The following is a 16,627-nucleotide window of genomic DNA, read 5'->3' on the forward strand; positions in this document are numbered from 1 at the left end:
AGCAGAAATTGCTCAAGGAGGCGCTCCGAACCGAACTTCGTAACGTGGGTGGCGTTGACGAAATAGAGAGAGAGCTTTTCTCGCCATTGTCAGCGTTGCGCTCTTCTCCAATTTATTGCTTTGACGTTCGTCGTGAAATCGTCTCTAGTAGAAATTTTTAAATTCTCTTTTCTCAGCTTACTCAACACTCTTTCGTTTCTCGACTTCTTATATTTTATCCTAAATATTCCGAAGTGACCTAGGGCCATTTTTCCCTTGTCCTGAGGATTTTAATTGACATATAATCCTCATGATACTGATACCAAATCATATCCTGGTACATAGGATGAATTTATCAGTCGGGCGGTTAAACGTAGCCCATCGCCAGGCATACTTTTATGGACAACTGTGAGCAGTTTCGACTGGTAGACGCCAGAGTAATTTATCTATTCAAGGTTTATCTATTCAAGGATTTTGTGATATTGACAAGGGTGCAGCGCATGGTAGAAGGGACGGCCTTGTCAGTGCTGTTAATTTCTGAGAAATAGTCGTCAGTTTGGACGTTTTTGATTTCATATAGATTGTTGTGTGTGTATTATGAAGAGATCATGTGATGTACTCTGGGAATTTCCGTGGACCACAAGGGAAGTCTCTGAAAAAAGGGAGAGAGAGAGAGAGAGAGAGAGAGAGAGAGAGTGAATTCATATGAATCATATTCCCATAGCATCGGAACTAGTTGGCGAAAACAGGTCTGGAGCACTAAGCGAGCTCTAACCCCCTTTATCCCCCGGAGTCGAACGATTGAATGCGCTGTCGGACAGAGCCTCATCTGCATGAGCGGAAGTGTTGGTTGTCCCAGGGCGTTAGGAAGTAGTCACACGCGGCAGGAACAATGGGGGATGTCTGCGAAGCCCCACCCTTCTGTTGTGGGTTCATCCCTCCTCCCTCCTCCTCCCCCTTCTCCCTGTCCCTTCTTCGTCCCATCCTCTCCCTCCCTCTCACTCCTACCCCTGCACGCGCGCCACCCTTCCTAATCCCTACCCCTCCTACCCTTATACCCATTCCGCACACTTCATCCTTACCTACCAGTTGGTGGATCCTCATAGCTTATGACTCTCTCTCTCTCTCTCTCTCTCTCTCTCTCTCTCTCTCTCTCTTCCTTTCCTTTCCCTCGACATTTTTGTTTAATTTTGGATGCACACATGGGCGTTAAAGTCTCTCACTCTTGGGGATGGTTTGCGAGAATAAATTTGTTGCTCTGCAAATGATCATACATTCGGAAGCAGACGATCAAGCCTTTGGGTGCTTCATTGAAAGTCCTGTGCAGACATTAGCTCTTGTTTTTGTCTGACCCCGTGATCATCAAATTAGTATACGCGGGCTCTTACTCCTGTCCTGCTGTCTGACGTTCAGAAGTCACTTGATTTAAGGATGGTAAAGTCTTGGGCAAACAAGTGTGGTGAAAGACTTTTACACCCAACACCCCAAGTGTTTGAGATGAGCCTCAGTTAGACCTGTTGTCTTTAATAGGTTAACTTCTATCCGCAGGGGTTTTTGTGGGGAATAAAGGCTGGTTTTCCTTGTTATACCCTTAATCTGACGCGCTCCCTCCATGAAGGTATTTGGCGCCATGGACAGGCCTACAGCGCGCCTAATCTCCCCACCACAAAGCAATCCTTTTTTGACCGCTGTTGATGTAGGGAACCAAGTACAGTCGTTCAGAACTGCGCGTCTTGTATATATTGTTCATACATTATGATGAAATATCCTTCGCAGACGGTTTATGCTTCACAATACTCTTCTACCATATAACTTATCGTTCTTCAGTACTTTGTAAATTTTAAACAAGTATATGTTTCCTCTATTATCAGTACATATTAAATATTTCCATTATACATTATCAAATAACCCCAACAGTTACTAAAATATTTATTCATATTTCACTTAGTTAAATTATACTTTTGCATGCTTCGTACTCCAGATTCTATATGAATTTTATGCTGATTCTTTTCTCTCATTCGGAAACCAAATATTGGTATTGTTATTGTTCACAAGTTGTGTGGGGTAGAGCGTTGTTATGTTGGTGATTTTCACGCACCCAGTCTTATTGGTCAAGCTTTTACAAGTTGTGGGAACTCAGTCAGAGGAGCTCCTCTTTTGGCCGGTGTATGTACCCATAGTCAAGGTCTAGAGACCATGCCCAGAGGGAGGGATTACGTTAAGCCTGGCCCCTGGGCTTGGTATGGTACATGCTGGATTGTTCTTGAACAACGGTTTCTTTCTAGAAACAAAACAGAAAAGTGTGGTTTTTGTCTCCTTCATTTAGTTTGGTTTGTCAAATTCTGCCCCGTTGATCGTTTACATTGAATTAAGATGATGTTCACAGAGCAACTCGTAGGGAGAATTAAGGGGGTCGGATAATGCTACTATCACATAAATCGGTTTCATAGAATCAGGAGGGGGTTTGAGTTCTGTTACAAAGTTGTATGCCAGTTTACGGGCTGGTTAATCGGGTAGATAATTGTTAATTACCGGAATTTCAAGTCAAAAGCTGCCTTTTGTTATAACTGACTAATTTTTGGATGGAGATACGTGTCTACGAGAGCAATGTTGATATCGAGTTGTTTTTCAGCCAACAGGACAGAAGCTCCCAGTGCTGGCAGGTTGGCGAACTTTGTTAAGAGCGATAGGTGTTGAGATGTTTTAGTAAGATATACATTTTAATAAGCTAATACAGTATGTTTTGTTGAACAATCTACATAACCCAGTCTTACTCTGGCCGACGGAGGGATGAGTGTAGATTGTTACATTTTGTGTGATTTAATTCATGCGTCCCGAAATGTTTTTGGGAGGAGAAGAAGCTGCCATGAACGTTGAAGTAAATTAATATTAAATATGATTACTTGTCTTATTCTCTGGTTGTTGAAATAGCAGTTGACGCTTGTGAATATTGATGTATTTTAGCCCTTTTTATCGGATAGTTGATGCTCAAAGTAACAAACCGTATTTCATCATCTTTTCCGTTTTTACTTATTTTGAGGAAGCATGGCGAGAAGCAACTCAGGTCCCGGGTTGTTCGAGAGGAGGGTTGATTGAGAGGAATAGTTGTGTTGGTATACGTGTCTTCCCAGTTCAAAGTATTATAGTAATTCAAGGTCATTGTCGGGGGAGGCGGGTCTCTCTCTCTCTCTCTCTCTCTCTCTCTCTCTCTCCATATTAAATGGTTATTCGCGTCTATGATTTCTAGATAAAATAATAATTAGTGATGTTCCCATTTCCAGTATGTTTGGAAGTTTCCCCTTACTTCTTAATGAACACCGTATTCTTTGGAAGCTTGAATTTCAAGTTAATGGCCCCTGTGGTGGGCTTGTTCCATTTAAAGAGGTTTCAAGTTCTGAATAATAATGGTAATAATAATAATAATAATAATAATTGTAAGGTTTTGAGAGGATGTGAATATGTGGAAGGCACTAAGCTAGAAGATTCTGTAAGATGGGATAGCGAATTATTGAAACTATTATTTGTTTATTATTGTCAATATTTCTCTTCCTTTTAATAATAGAGCAGAGGCAGATAAATAATCAAAACTTACACGAGATTGTTGTTTTGATTTGTGGGAATCTTTACACCATTCCAATATTTCGAAAGGAGTAACAAACTATTTTTGCGAAAAAATTTGCGCTGACGAATCACGTATTCTGGCAGCCATTACTGGAACACCAGTTGGGATCCGTTTGTTTTCTTGGAAATTCCCTTTTTGTTTTTAAATTCTATTATTTTTTCAATGAAGCCCAAGTCGTTTATTTCCATATAATGTGCTTGCTCAAGTTACTACGGAATACTGTTCAGAATTTCACATGATAAATGTAATTCTTATGTATGTTGTATTTACGTAGTATCTGGCCGAGCCGTATCAGGCCATCTTGTCAGTGACAAGACACGACGTCACGTCACGTCACGTCACACACACCCCCCCCCCTTCCCATTTCCACTCTTGTGGAAGAATCTTGGCCGTGATTGGTGGATAGCTGCCGCAAAGCCTGTGTCCCAGGCTGGAAGCCACTGCTTGCATAGGGTATGTCTAGGGGCGTTGGGCCGTTTTCAGTTCATTAGAGGTCAGGTACTGCGGCAGGTACACATCTTCTCAAGATCTCGAAATTCTTGGCGCTTGTTCTCCCTCAGCTGAGCAGATCTCGACTCGGGATAAACTACGAGGACGAAACCAATTCAAGATGGCCTTCACTAGGTAGGGTTGAAATTATTATGAATGTGTATTATTGTGGGTTTTTTTTGTTTCTGTTTTGTGAATTGATTTTTCTTTGATTAGCTTTTTTTAAGGATCTGCAAAAAGCCTGATTTATTAGAGGAGCCTTTTTTTTTATAGAGTGAGAAAGTGACTTTTACCAATTTAAGTGGTCTGGCATGAGCTTTTGTCGTCGGACATAAGATAGAACGCTTCCCATTTTCGTTATTTTTACGCGAGTCATTTGCAGAAATATTTTCATTCGCATCATGCAAGTTTTAGGAGTTTATTTTCTTTTTAGGGGTTAAATGTTGATTTAGCTGTTTCTAAATGACTAATGAACAATTGTTCAGAGGTCTGAGTCGTATCATCTTTTCCCGTATGGTTTATGCGCCTTGATTCAGTAAATAGTGAGATATTAAATTCAGTAAATAGTGAGATATTAACATATCCAGATGAGCTGGTAACATTATTCACTTGATAACTATACCTGTCTGTACTGTATGATTAATTTTTTTTTCTTTCTTTTTTTTAACATCGGTATTATTTGTAAAACTTCGTTCATCCCTTTTGTGCAACTGTTGGTGCGTGTCAGCTGGGTTTATGAGAATTTATTGTGTTTTAGTGCAAAGGTGAGAGGTGCTTGGTCATATTTTAGGGAAAAAATATATTGGTTGTATATTGTAGATCTCCGATGATTTTTCAAAACTGGCTAAAAAACAACCTATTAATTGGTGAAAAGGGGGTGGGATATATTTATTTAATATACTCCGGGGAATTTGGGTAAATTCTGGTATGTTTGATGCATTCGAGGTCGATTGCGCGATGCAACCATTTTTTCAGTGGTGAGGTCAGATAACTAGGACTTCTCAAGGCATTGAATTTGTGCCCCTGTGGCCGAATGAATTTTACTTTAGACGTTGTTTCCTCATTAATTATTTTCTCTTGTAAAATTGATGCAAAATAAAGACAGATTGTTAGTTAGAGAGGTTTTGTTTTGGGGATTTTTTACTTTTCTAATAATATTCTCTTGATAAAGGTTGTTGCTGAAGATTTAATATTTTTTTAAGTAGCCGCTGGACACTGTTTGCAAAGGTTTTATTATTTAATAAATCATCATCATCACTGTATCCGAGTCTTAAATACTAATCCTATTTTGAAGTTTTAAACGGTGATGAGTGATATATGGTGTCAAATATTTCCTCAGTACAGAAGTAAGCTGGCCGACTTCCATTCATACTTGCGTTGTCTGTATGTCAACCAAGGAATTCCCCAGTTAGTTGGGTCGCATGCTGGGTGTTTGATGTCTGTTGTGATTCTCAAAGGTTTTAACCTCTTAATGAAATTTAAATTCCCATGAAGATATTTTGGTTTATTATTGTTGGACTCTTCGGAATTCGACCTGTCATGTTCTTCTGGTTTCTTTGAGATTTCTTTTCCGTCTTCGACTTCCCATTTTCCCCAACATAAATTTGTGTAGCTCCATATTTTTGGATATTCTTGAAGTGACAGATGTTTCTTTTAGGGCCGATTCCTTTTTTGACTTGTAGGGCGGTATCGCCGTAATGGCTGCTGTATTTGACATTGTTTGTTAGGTAGCTAGGTTAAGTAATGTTCCTTACTTTAATAATAACTCCTGTATTACATCGATATTACCTGACTAGTTCATATGCTGTATGGTATCAGCCTTCGGTTGCTTTCGTTGAGTTCTTTAATTTGCGTAAGGTATTTGGTTTGATTCTCAAAACCAAAATCATTTTACTTATGCATATCTGTCCCAAAAGTAAATTCATTTTTTTCGAACAGTAATTGTAGGACACTGCTGTTGTGTACTTTTCAGTATTAGAAGGTGTAAAGAATCGGCAAAAGAATTTTTCAGTTGAAAAATAATTTACAGGAAACTTGACATGGGATGTTTTGAAGCCTGGACGTGGTTTATTGTTGGTAGGATGTGTTATGTTTGTAAGTCGCAAAGGAGCTATATCGTGGTTGGTCCGTGCGGTGAAAGTAGCCGTGAAATTTCAGATGTTCAATGGCAGAAGGGTTAGGAATGCGTATGGCGATGATACATTCATTGCCTATACTTTAGCTACGAAGGGTTGACAATAACTGGGGCCGGTGCCGAAGGAGGTTTTGAATCCCAGTTCAAAAATGGTACACTTTCAGGATTGATCTCGAGGTCAACGTTGATCCTGAGAATGGACATATTCGAGATTACGGAAGTAAAAATTACCTTTCGATATCACGAAGTATTGATTATTGTAGAGAAATTGAACGCTCATTTATCACGAGGAAAAGCTAAATCCAATTTGAATTCAAGTAGTATAACTGTAGTTTTATATTTCCGGGAGTAATACCATGTGTTAACGATTCTTCTCGAAAGTGAAGTACCATATTTACTTGGGATGGTCTAGATATTTCTTGCTAACCACTCGTGTTTCCTTACTGAACAACGGGTTAAATATGTGCAGGCTTTGATATCGATTAATAATCAGCAATTTAGAATGAGTTTCAATTTGTGTGTCTGTGTTGAAGTGATGACGATCAAGGTATATGTCCCTAATAATTAATGCATCATACCAGTTGGATGGTCAATCCGTTTTGCAAATCTGTGGGCTTTGCCCCACTCTATTTCCGTTTAATGTTGCTGACGTATTTCGGTGTATAACGTTGCGTATTGCCCGTCAGTACAGCCAGCCCACTGGCGCGTTACCGCATCCCCTCCCCCTCGGCAGGTGGCGTAGTAGCGCGGAGGGAGGGAGGAGCGATCCAGCCAGCTGGCCAGCAGGGATAGTCGAGTGAGTGAGTGGCTGCAACTACAGACTCGATCGGGTAGAATCCCGATGTACGTAATTTGGGGAAAGGGTCAAGGGAAGTTGTTGGGATTTGAGCAGAGCCTCGTGGCCGTTTTGATTTTATTTAGAAACAAACATATCTTCGACTTGCTCCTGTCACGTTTTATTTAATATAGAAATCAAATAATTTAAATATGGCATATTTTGACTGCGACTATGATCACGAGTCATAACGTTTTTGTTTTTGTACCTAAATAGAGTATCTGTCGAGAATGTGTCCTGTAGGTGAGGAACTTCCGGGCAAATTTGTTTAGTTGTCATCTACTGGTAAAATGTTGAGTCAACTATTGGTTAAATGTTGAGTGTCCCCTTATGAGCTGAATTTTGTTGAGGTAGTGAGCGCGGGTAGTAGGTCCTTCAGTCGACTTACAGTGGACGAGGGTTGTCAGCTGATAGCGGTGTGGTGGACGTTGAATGTAATTGTAACAGCACATGTCTCGCGCAATTGTCAGCGATGAAGTCTTATCTTGTCTAATCATATTTCAACTTTTATTGATGAAGAACGAACTCGTGGTTCGATTTCTGATTTGGCGGATGTCGTCGATGCATGTTTGCCTTGTTTAGAAGAGGCGCGCGTGTGTGTGTGTATGTTGTAGAGCTGTGGCCTGTGGGCTTAGGGGCAGCAGTAGGGTCCGCAAGGTCAGGAGGAGGAGGAGGAGGGCTCTGGGCGGTACTTCCACCCTCACAGCCATTACGAATATCACCACCACACCTACCCAGACACATCACACGAACAAACACACACTCATGCACACAATAACTCTCGATCATTCAGTGTTGGCTTCAGTGTTTGCGAATTGTCTTAAGGATTTTGAGCGGTTTCCGGTTTTAGAATGAAATCTGGAAGTCCGGTGTGCGATAGGGAGATAATATAGAAAACGTGGGAGCGGGGGAGGAGGAGGAGTACGAGTGTTGGCGGTGTGCGTTGGCCACAGTTGCTGCTGCTGCTGCTGCTGCTGGCGTGGTGGCTCTGGAGGTGATCACCCACACCACCACACAGTTGCCGCACCTCGCTACAACCAAATCACACCTCTCGCACTTCCTTTTTGGTTGGACTTCTTTTCATGATTTGTCCAAGGGACATTGCGTGAACTCCTCTTCTTCATTCAGACGTCGAGCTTCGAAACTTTCCGTCATAAATAATTGCCTTATGCTCTGCCTTGCCAGTCAAAGACCCGAACACACACACCAACAGAGAGAGATATAGATGGGGAGTCTTATTAATGGGTTAGCTCCTACCTCTCCTCTCCTCCCCCCCTCCTTCCACAACGGTTGAGTGACACGCCTCTCTTCTTCCCAGTCTGGGTCCACTGCCGTCTTCTCCCTTCGTACTCCCTCCCAATAGGTATCCTTCCCCCGGTGACCTCTCCCGTCTCCTTCTCTTGCCTCTTACCGCCCCATCTCAGTACCCTCCTCCCCCTCCACCTCTGTCTCCGTGTCCTCTTCCCCTCTTCCTCCCCCCTCCGCTCACTCAGCTGCCGATCAGAACCCACACTTCCCCCACCCACGCTGGCTTCATCCCCAGGCTGCCCCCTTCCTTGCCTTCCATGTGAGAGCACCACACTCGCTCTGCTCATTAGGGCTTCATTTGCGCCACCAGCTCTCTTTCTCTTGTATGTCTGACACTCCGTTTTCAGGTTTGGGGATGAATTTCCTGCTAGTTCGTGTTCCGTTCCCGTCTGTCTGTCTGTCTGCTGAAGGCGGAGTAAGAAGAGAAAGTGTTCTCTTGCTTCAGTCTTGTTGGCTGATGCTGTAATGTTTAATGTAAACAGTTTGCAACGTCTAAAATTGATTATTTCTAGTTTCCTCAAGACAATCGAACTGAAATACACCCATACAAATTATACACGCGCTCTCATAAGAATAATGTTTTATATATAAAAAATCTGCGGGTGTGTATCGTCTACACAGACTATTGTATCTATATAAAGCTTACGCTACTCAGAGTTTGCCCGTCACAACTTTACAGTATGCACATTATATGAAGTGATTACTTGCATAATGAAAATGTAATCTACAATGAACGCTACAACTTTGGAAACTTTAATTTCAATGAGCACTTGCATAGTTTCCGAAGATATATTTCGTCCATATGAAGTATGTAGTGACCGGTTTCAAATTAGTTAAGAAATGTAACCAAAGGTCAATTGAAGGGAGCTACGGGCTGAAAAATTATCTTGAACTTCTGTCACCGGAAGATCATGTTTCGAGGACAGTAGTCATGGAATATAATGTGCTTGATGTTTATATACCTTCCTCTCGTGTCATTTTGTTTTCTAAAGTTCCTCGTATTGGTTGTATGAAATTTAAAAGACCCATAAAACATTTAACAGAGCCATGTAATTCGATTGAGAGAGCTTCAACCGTGGATGCTGGTGAATGTAGACAGGTGGTCGGTGACGAGGTTATATATATGTGGAATATGCAGGTGTTTGAAGACTTCGTTGGTGGGGTGGGACGTTTTAGTGGTGTTATGCCATTTTTTTTTTTTTAATTTAAGTAAGCGGAAGAAAACTTTGACAGATCGAAGAACTTTTTCTTTCTTTTTTAACAAGCATTGTTTCTCAGCTCAGTGCACTTTATACTGTATCCCAATCTGTCAATTATATAATTATGCCTAGGAGATGACGATTTCATATTACGAAGCCAGCCGAAAAGCTTAAGTTGTGTTTTATGGTTTATAGAATTTTTTCCCCAACTAACCCCAGATAACTATATATATATATATATATATATAGATATATATATATATATAACCGATTTGGGTGGGTAGAATGCCATCGCCATCCTTGCTTGAAGTTTTTGTATGAATGTAAGCTGCAAAAGTTTGTAAGAGATTGTACCGATTGCGTGGATGTTTTGCATAGACTCATTTTCCCTCACTCACCAAATATTTGTTGTGACTTCACATCATATTAGTATGACAGCCTGCATTGTCATTGTTTCAACAACAGTTTTATAAAATGTATTAGCTTGCTACTTCTCCTCCCCCCCTCCCTCCCCCCACCTTCTCTTTTGAAAATAATGATGAGAACTACTTTGAAGAGAAAATAGAAACATATTCAGTAAATTTAAAGAACTGCCTATGAATGACTTCGAAAAAATTATGAGAAAAACATCTAGTACTGTGAAAATGACCCAATTTATATAGATACAATAGTCTACACAGACTATTGTATCTATATAAAGCTTACGCTACTCAGAGTTTGCCCGTCACAACTTTACAGTATGCACATTATATGAAAGCTGATGGACTTGCATAATGAAAATGTAATCTACAATGAACGCTACAACTTTGGAAACTTTAATTTCAATGAGCACTTGCATAGTTTCCGAGATATATTTCGTCCATATGAAGTATGTAGTGACCGGTTTCAAATTAGTTAAGAAATGTAACCCAAGGTCAATTGAAGGGAGCTACGGGCTGAAAAATTATCTTGAACTTCTGTCACCGGAAGATCATGTTTCGAGGACAGTAGTCATGGAATATAATGTGCTTGATGTTTATATACCTTCCTCTCGTGTCATTTTGTTTTCTAAAGTTCCTCGTATTGGTTGTATGAAATTTAAAAGACCCATAAAACATTTAACAGAGCCATGTAATTCGATTGAGAGAGCTTCAACCGTGGATGCTGGTGAATGTAGACAGGTGGTCGGTGACGAGGTATATATGTGGAATATGCAGGTGTTTGAAGACTTCGTTGGTGGGGTGGGACGTTTTAGTGGTGTTATGCCATTTTTTTTTTTTTTTAATTTAAGTAAGCGGAAGAAAACTTTGACAGATCGAAGAACTTTTTCTTTCTTTTTTAACAAGCATTGTTTCTCAGCTCAGTGCACTTTATACTGTATCCCAATCTGTCAATTATATAATTATGCCTAGGAGATGACGATTTCATATTACGAAGCCAGCCGAAAAGCTTAAGTTGTGTTTTATGGTTTATAGAATTTAATTTTTCCCCAGACTAACTATATATATATATATATATATATATATATATATATATATATATATATATATATATATATATATATATATATATATAACCGATTTGGGTAGAATGCCATCGCCATCCTTGCTTGAAGTTTTTGTATGAATGTAAGCTGCAAAAGTTTGTAAGAGATTGTACCGATTGCGTGGATGTTTTGCATAGACTCATTTTCCCTCACTCACCAAATATTTGTTGTGACTTCACATCATATTAGTATGACAGCCTGCATTGTCATTGTTTCAACAACAGTTTTATAAAATGTATTAGCTTGCTACTTCTCCTCCCCCCTCCCTCCCACCCCCCACCTTCTCTTTTGAAAATAATGATGAGAACTACTTTGAAGAGAAAATAGAAACATATTCAGTAAATTTAAAGAACTGCCTATGAATGACTTCGAAAAAATTATGAGAAAAACATCTAGTACTGTGAAAATGACCCAATTTCCCATAATTGATTTAAAAGAGATTTAAAAGAGCCAAAAAACTCATGTGTGAGCTAGTAAATTTTGATATTATCAAAGTGAGTTTAGCACAGACATCCTTCCCAAATAGCAAAAAGCTTCCTTGCTTAAAGCCGGTCTATAAAGGGAAAGACTTTAAAGAAAATCCAAATTTATATAGACCAATTTCGAACCCATCGTACTAGTCAAAACTCATAGAAATGCTAGTTCACGAACAAACGGGGAAACACTTAAAGCAACTCAACATTATACCAGGTGATCAGTCACCGTACATAAAAAAGCATTCAACAGTCCACAAGACCTATAAACTACAGCAATATACCGCATGAAGTGAAGATCATACAAGAAGAAAGCAAGTTTAAAAAGAATTGAAGACACTCCTATTCTGCAGGAGCTACGGTACTGACGAGAGAAAAGCAAAAAAAAAAATGATTAAATATAAGAAGCACCTTTTTTTTTTTATTAGAAAACATACAAGGACCAGCCAGAGAGGGAATGAGAAATTTTAAAAGTGCTGCATTTTTTTCTTATGTAATTCCTAAGTGTACCAGAGTCAATACCAGAAGAAATTATAGAATACCTGATACCCTTTATTATGACTTATGTATTATGTGTTCTCACTATCTCAGTCACTTTTGGAGTTATACATGTAAAGTGCCATTGATTCTTCATTTTATATAGCACATTTCAAAACGCTTATTTATGGTATTTTTCTGTAATGTGCCATTCTGTAAATCTTATGAATTTTATTTATTCAAACACCAATTCCATCTCTGTGATCGTGGAATGCAAATGAATCATGAGGATTGAAGGTATTGATATTATCGTAATAAGTTTCATTTAGTCAAGGAGCTATTGAATGAATTTCTGCTCATGACATCTTTCATAATATGACCAACCTCATTTGTCTCCATTTATTTTCTGTAGTAAGTTTGTGGGAATTTTTTTTTTTAAACTTGGTTTTCTTGACTAACGTTATGTCATTCTTTTTCAGAAATGATGTGCAAGGCTAATAACAAGTTGATGGGGCGAGGGTATGTGATGATGGCGGGAGTAAATTCAACTTTTCCAGTGCTGGTGTTTCCACGTGAGCCCCCAAGGATCCCTGCGTAGAAGATATTAAACAAGGAAGTAGTGGTGGAGAAGGAGGACTTTTATAACTACCACTCAATACTACTTCTACTACTTCACCAGAAGGTTGATTACTTTCCGTGTAGTGAGATAATTTTGGTTTTGAATTGCCAGGAGTGCTAAGTGTATGTGATGAGATGCAAGTGCATTAATATCAGTAATATTGTGATAGTAATGTGGCTTACTCATGGACACCACATTTTCAAACTTTTTCAGTCATGGTTTACATTTTGAGCAGTGTATGGATATATTACCTCAAAAAAAGTTTTAAAACTGCCTTAAACTGTTAATTGTCCCTTAAGAGGACCGGTAGAAAGTTGTGTCTGAACGAAGGAAGTGCCATTCAGGAAGGGTCATTGACTTGGCACTGTGTTGTGAGTGCCAGCATCTCTTTCTTCTTGCTGAGGAAGTAAACCTTTCTGTGTAAGGTTGGTGTAGTGAGATTTAAACTGGCTGTCTCTGTGTTGCTCCCGTCATTCCGCCACGGTGGCAGGGGTGGGCGGGGGCACGGCTCTAGCTGGGGGGGCAGGCCCTGATAATATGGCCGACCACTTCCAGCAAGGCAAGCAAATTGTTGTAGATCGGTTGAAACGTCGCCTTGGACAGTATCGCCAGAACCATAATTCTGTAGTCAGTCGTTATGACACATCTATAGACACTTTGTATACGGACCAAAAGAATCAAACGTTATTACTAAAGCAAAGACATATTGAATCTAAGGCCAAGAAGAGTAATAAGAAATCTGCTGACAACAAAAAGCAGGAGAATCCTGCATCCCTGTTAACAACCATGGGGGTAAGTAGATTGATTAGGTTTTCATTTGGCCAAGGTTTAGCTAAGGATATTATGTGTAATTTCAGTGGCCATTTTGCATTTTTTGTTTATGACATCTTGATGTATTGATTAGTTGGTAAAATTTTTGTTGAATTGATTTTGCATATTCATCTCCATGTATTATGATCGAATGTTCTCAGAAGTGAGGCTTGTGTTTACTTTATGGTTAACCATGTATTTTTGTAGTTACTTATAATTTTTTTTGTTTTGATTGCAGCAATCAAAGATGCTTGCCCGAGGGCATGATCAGACCACATCATCTGGCGAGTCTCATGAAAATGAGCCGGCAACAAAGAAGCAGAGGCTTAATAATGGTGCCCCACCACCTTCCATGGGTGGCCCTCATGGTGCCTCAAGTCATGGTGGTTCTGCACCACCACCACCTCCTCCTCCTCATGGTGGTGGGCCTCAAACTCATGCTGGGGCATCCCAGGCAACTGCACCTGGAAGGGATATTACAGACTTCCAAATGGTGCAACAGTTATCTAATATTAAAAAGACGGACTCCCCTGTTCCTCCTGGGGCTGGGGCAATAGGTGCCACTACCTCGGCTTCTAATGGCCCCCCTGTTGACGATATTAAGAAAGAACAACAGGATCTTGATATGGCTTTACTTGATGGCATCGAAGATTTTAGTAACATTGAGGACATAGCTGATATGGGAATAAATTTTGATCAGTTTATTCAAGATTTAGATTTTGATAATATAAAACCAGAAAATCCTGGGACAGTTTTAAGTGAATATGTAAAAGAGGAATCTGTAGACTTATTTGAAAACAATCCATCTAGTGTTAGCAGTGACAGCGGTGTCGCAAGTGGTAATACAAATGCCCAAAGCCCCCAAGTTGCATTAAGTAAACCTAGTGGCACATCCACTACAGCGGCTTCACCAGTGTTTTCACAGTACCCAGGCACTCCTCCAGTATCTCATACCTCGACCCCCCCTACCTCTTTCACACCAACCTCATTTAATGCCACGTCCACTCCAAGTACATCGGGATCCCCAACACAGTTTTCCACAACAAGCAGTGTGCCAAAAATACGTCCCGGTATGAATATGAACATGACCCAGTCCGACATGATTCCCGCTGCTCAAACCTTGAAGCACATGGCTGAGCAACATCAGATCAAGATGTCCTCCACGGGGACGAATAACGTTCATCCCAATTTCCAAGATTATGGGATGAACAGTATGAACAATCCTGCTGCTGCTGCTGCAGGCATGATGGGTCAGACAGGTGGTGTGAATAATCAAATGTACCCAAATAGCATGAATCAAAGTAGTCCTGTGTATAGTAATCAAAACAATATTAATGAGCTCGAATTGAAAAAGCGGCAGATGTTACAGCAGCAAATGGCTCAGCAACAACAGCAGCAGCAGCAACAGCAACAACAACAACAGCAGCAGCAGCGCAGCAGCAGCAGCAACAGCAACAACAACAGCAACAGCAGCAGCAGCAACAGCAACAGCAACAACAGCAGCAGCAGCAACAACAGCAGCAGCAGCAGCAGCAGCAGCAACAGCAACAACAACCCTCACAGCAGCCTACTTCTCAGCCGCAACAACAACCAGGTGCACAACAGCAGGCACAGATGCCTGGGGGAATGGTTGGATACCAGAACCGCATGTCACCCATGGGATCTTTTCCCAATACTTCTCAGCCAAATGCACTCACTCCGCAGCAATACCAGATGTCTGGAGCTATGGGTGGTGTAGTAAGAGGGGCTTACCCTGGTGGTCCTCGTGGACCATCGCCTATTCCACCAGGCTCACAAGGAGGACCTTCGCCAATGGGTGCTGGCCAGGTAATTACAGCCTAAAGGTTTTATATTTTCGTGAGAGTTTAGGGCGTTTTCTGGGTAATGTGATGAATTTTTTTATGTAGGATTTTTATTTATATTTATTTGTTCTGTAGAGGTGCATTTATATAAAAAGAATTTAGGAGTGCATGTAGTATTTTTTTTTCTAGAATCTGCACATATTCATTTAATTTTTATATTTTCCATTTTGTATAATGGAAAGTATTTTATTAGTCATAGTGTAAGTAAATACTGTAGACATTGAGAAAGTTGTGCGTTGAATCATCAGAAGAGTTGGATATACTGGTTTTGTGTTTGCTGTGCTGAAAGATTGACATATTTTGTATTAATTTTATAATTTTCACTGATTCATTTTATTTCAGATGGGTGCACAAATGGGTACTGAAAATAAGATGGGAAATGAAATGTTTTATCAGAGCCAAATGGGTGGCCAGTATCCAATTCAAGGGCAACCGCAACGCTATCCAGGACAGCAGATGATAGGTCCTGGTGGCATGATGCGACATGTTAGTCCAGCTAATCAGATGATGGGACAGGCCAGTCAAATGATGTCCCGGCCACCTCCACCTGATTACCCTCAAGTTGCCCTTATGCATAGGTCTCAGATGATGGGTCAGCCCATGCCTCAAACCATGGGTCAGATGGGCCAGGGAATGGTGAGTTATCAAGGTATGCGATCAGGAATGAGACCAGGAATGGTTAGTGCTCCCATGGTAAATATGGGATCCAACCAGATGATGGCTGGTATGGCCCAGCAAACATTACCCCCAAATATGCCTACCATGAAACCTGGGCCTGGTATGGTGCCTACCACATCCATGAATCCATCTGCTTCTATGCCAAGTAGTACAATTACAGGTGCTACTATGCCTACAGTGACAGTGAACACCATGTCAGCAGGCAACATGACCAATAGCATGGGGCAGGCAGGTAGCGGAAGTGCGATAGGCATGGTTGGACGGGCATCTATGGGAGCAGGAAATATGATGCAGAGGCCAAGACCCCCGAATGTAAATATTGGTCCGGGTGGTTTGAACATTAGTACGCAGATGCCGCCGTCGAGGCCCGAGTGGCGACAAATCATGATGCAGGGCAACCAGAGTAACATGATTATAAACATGAGAGCTGGTTACCCTCAGCAGCAGCCACAGCAAGGTATGTTACTTTGTTCACGTGGGAATTTGTCAATTTTTTTGTTCTGTTTCTCATATAATAGCTATTTCTAATTGATATTAGTTAAGGGAAGCATTATGATTTTTATTGAAAATTTTCATGCTACAGTGCTGTATTTATATTTTGAATAACCTTTTGTATT

General features: G+C 40.5%; 1 protein-coding gene across 1 annotated transcript in view; it reads left to right on the forward strand.

The window, feature by feature from the left end:
• Nucleotides 1-16,627, forward strand: part of LOC135205623 (collagen alpha-1(III) chain-like) — a 64,202-nt gene that overhangs the window by 40,499 nt on the left and 7,076 nt on the right. Inside the window, 4 exon segments of the mRNA XM_064236416.1 lie at nucleotides 12,521-13,452; nucleotides 13,709-14,900; nucleotides 14,903-15,297; nucleotides 15,675-16,467. Coding sequence (XP_064092486.1) covers nucleotides 13,198-13,452; nucleotides 13,709-14,900; nucleotides 14,903-15,297; nucleotides 15,675-16,467 — 2,635 coding nt within the window. The 5' untranslated portion in view covers nucleotides 12,521-13,197.

Source organism: Macrobrachium nipponense, chromosome 24, assembly GCF_015104395.2.
Source record: "Macrobrachium nipponense isolate FS-2020 chromosome 24, ASM1510439v2, whole genome shotgun sequence".
In the NCBI taxonomy this organism is placed as follows: Eukaryota; Metazoa; Arthropoda; class Malacostraca; order Decapoda; family Palaemonidae; genus Macrobrachium; species Macrobrachium nipponense.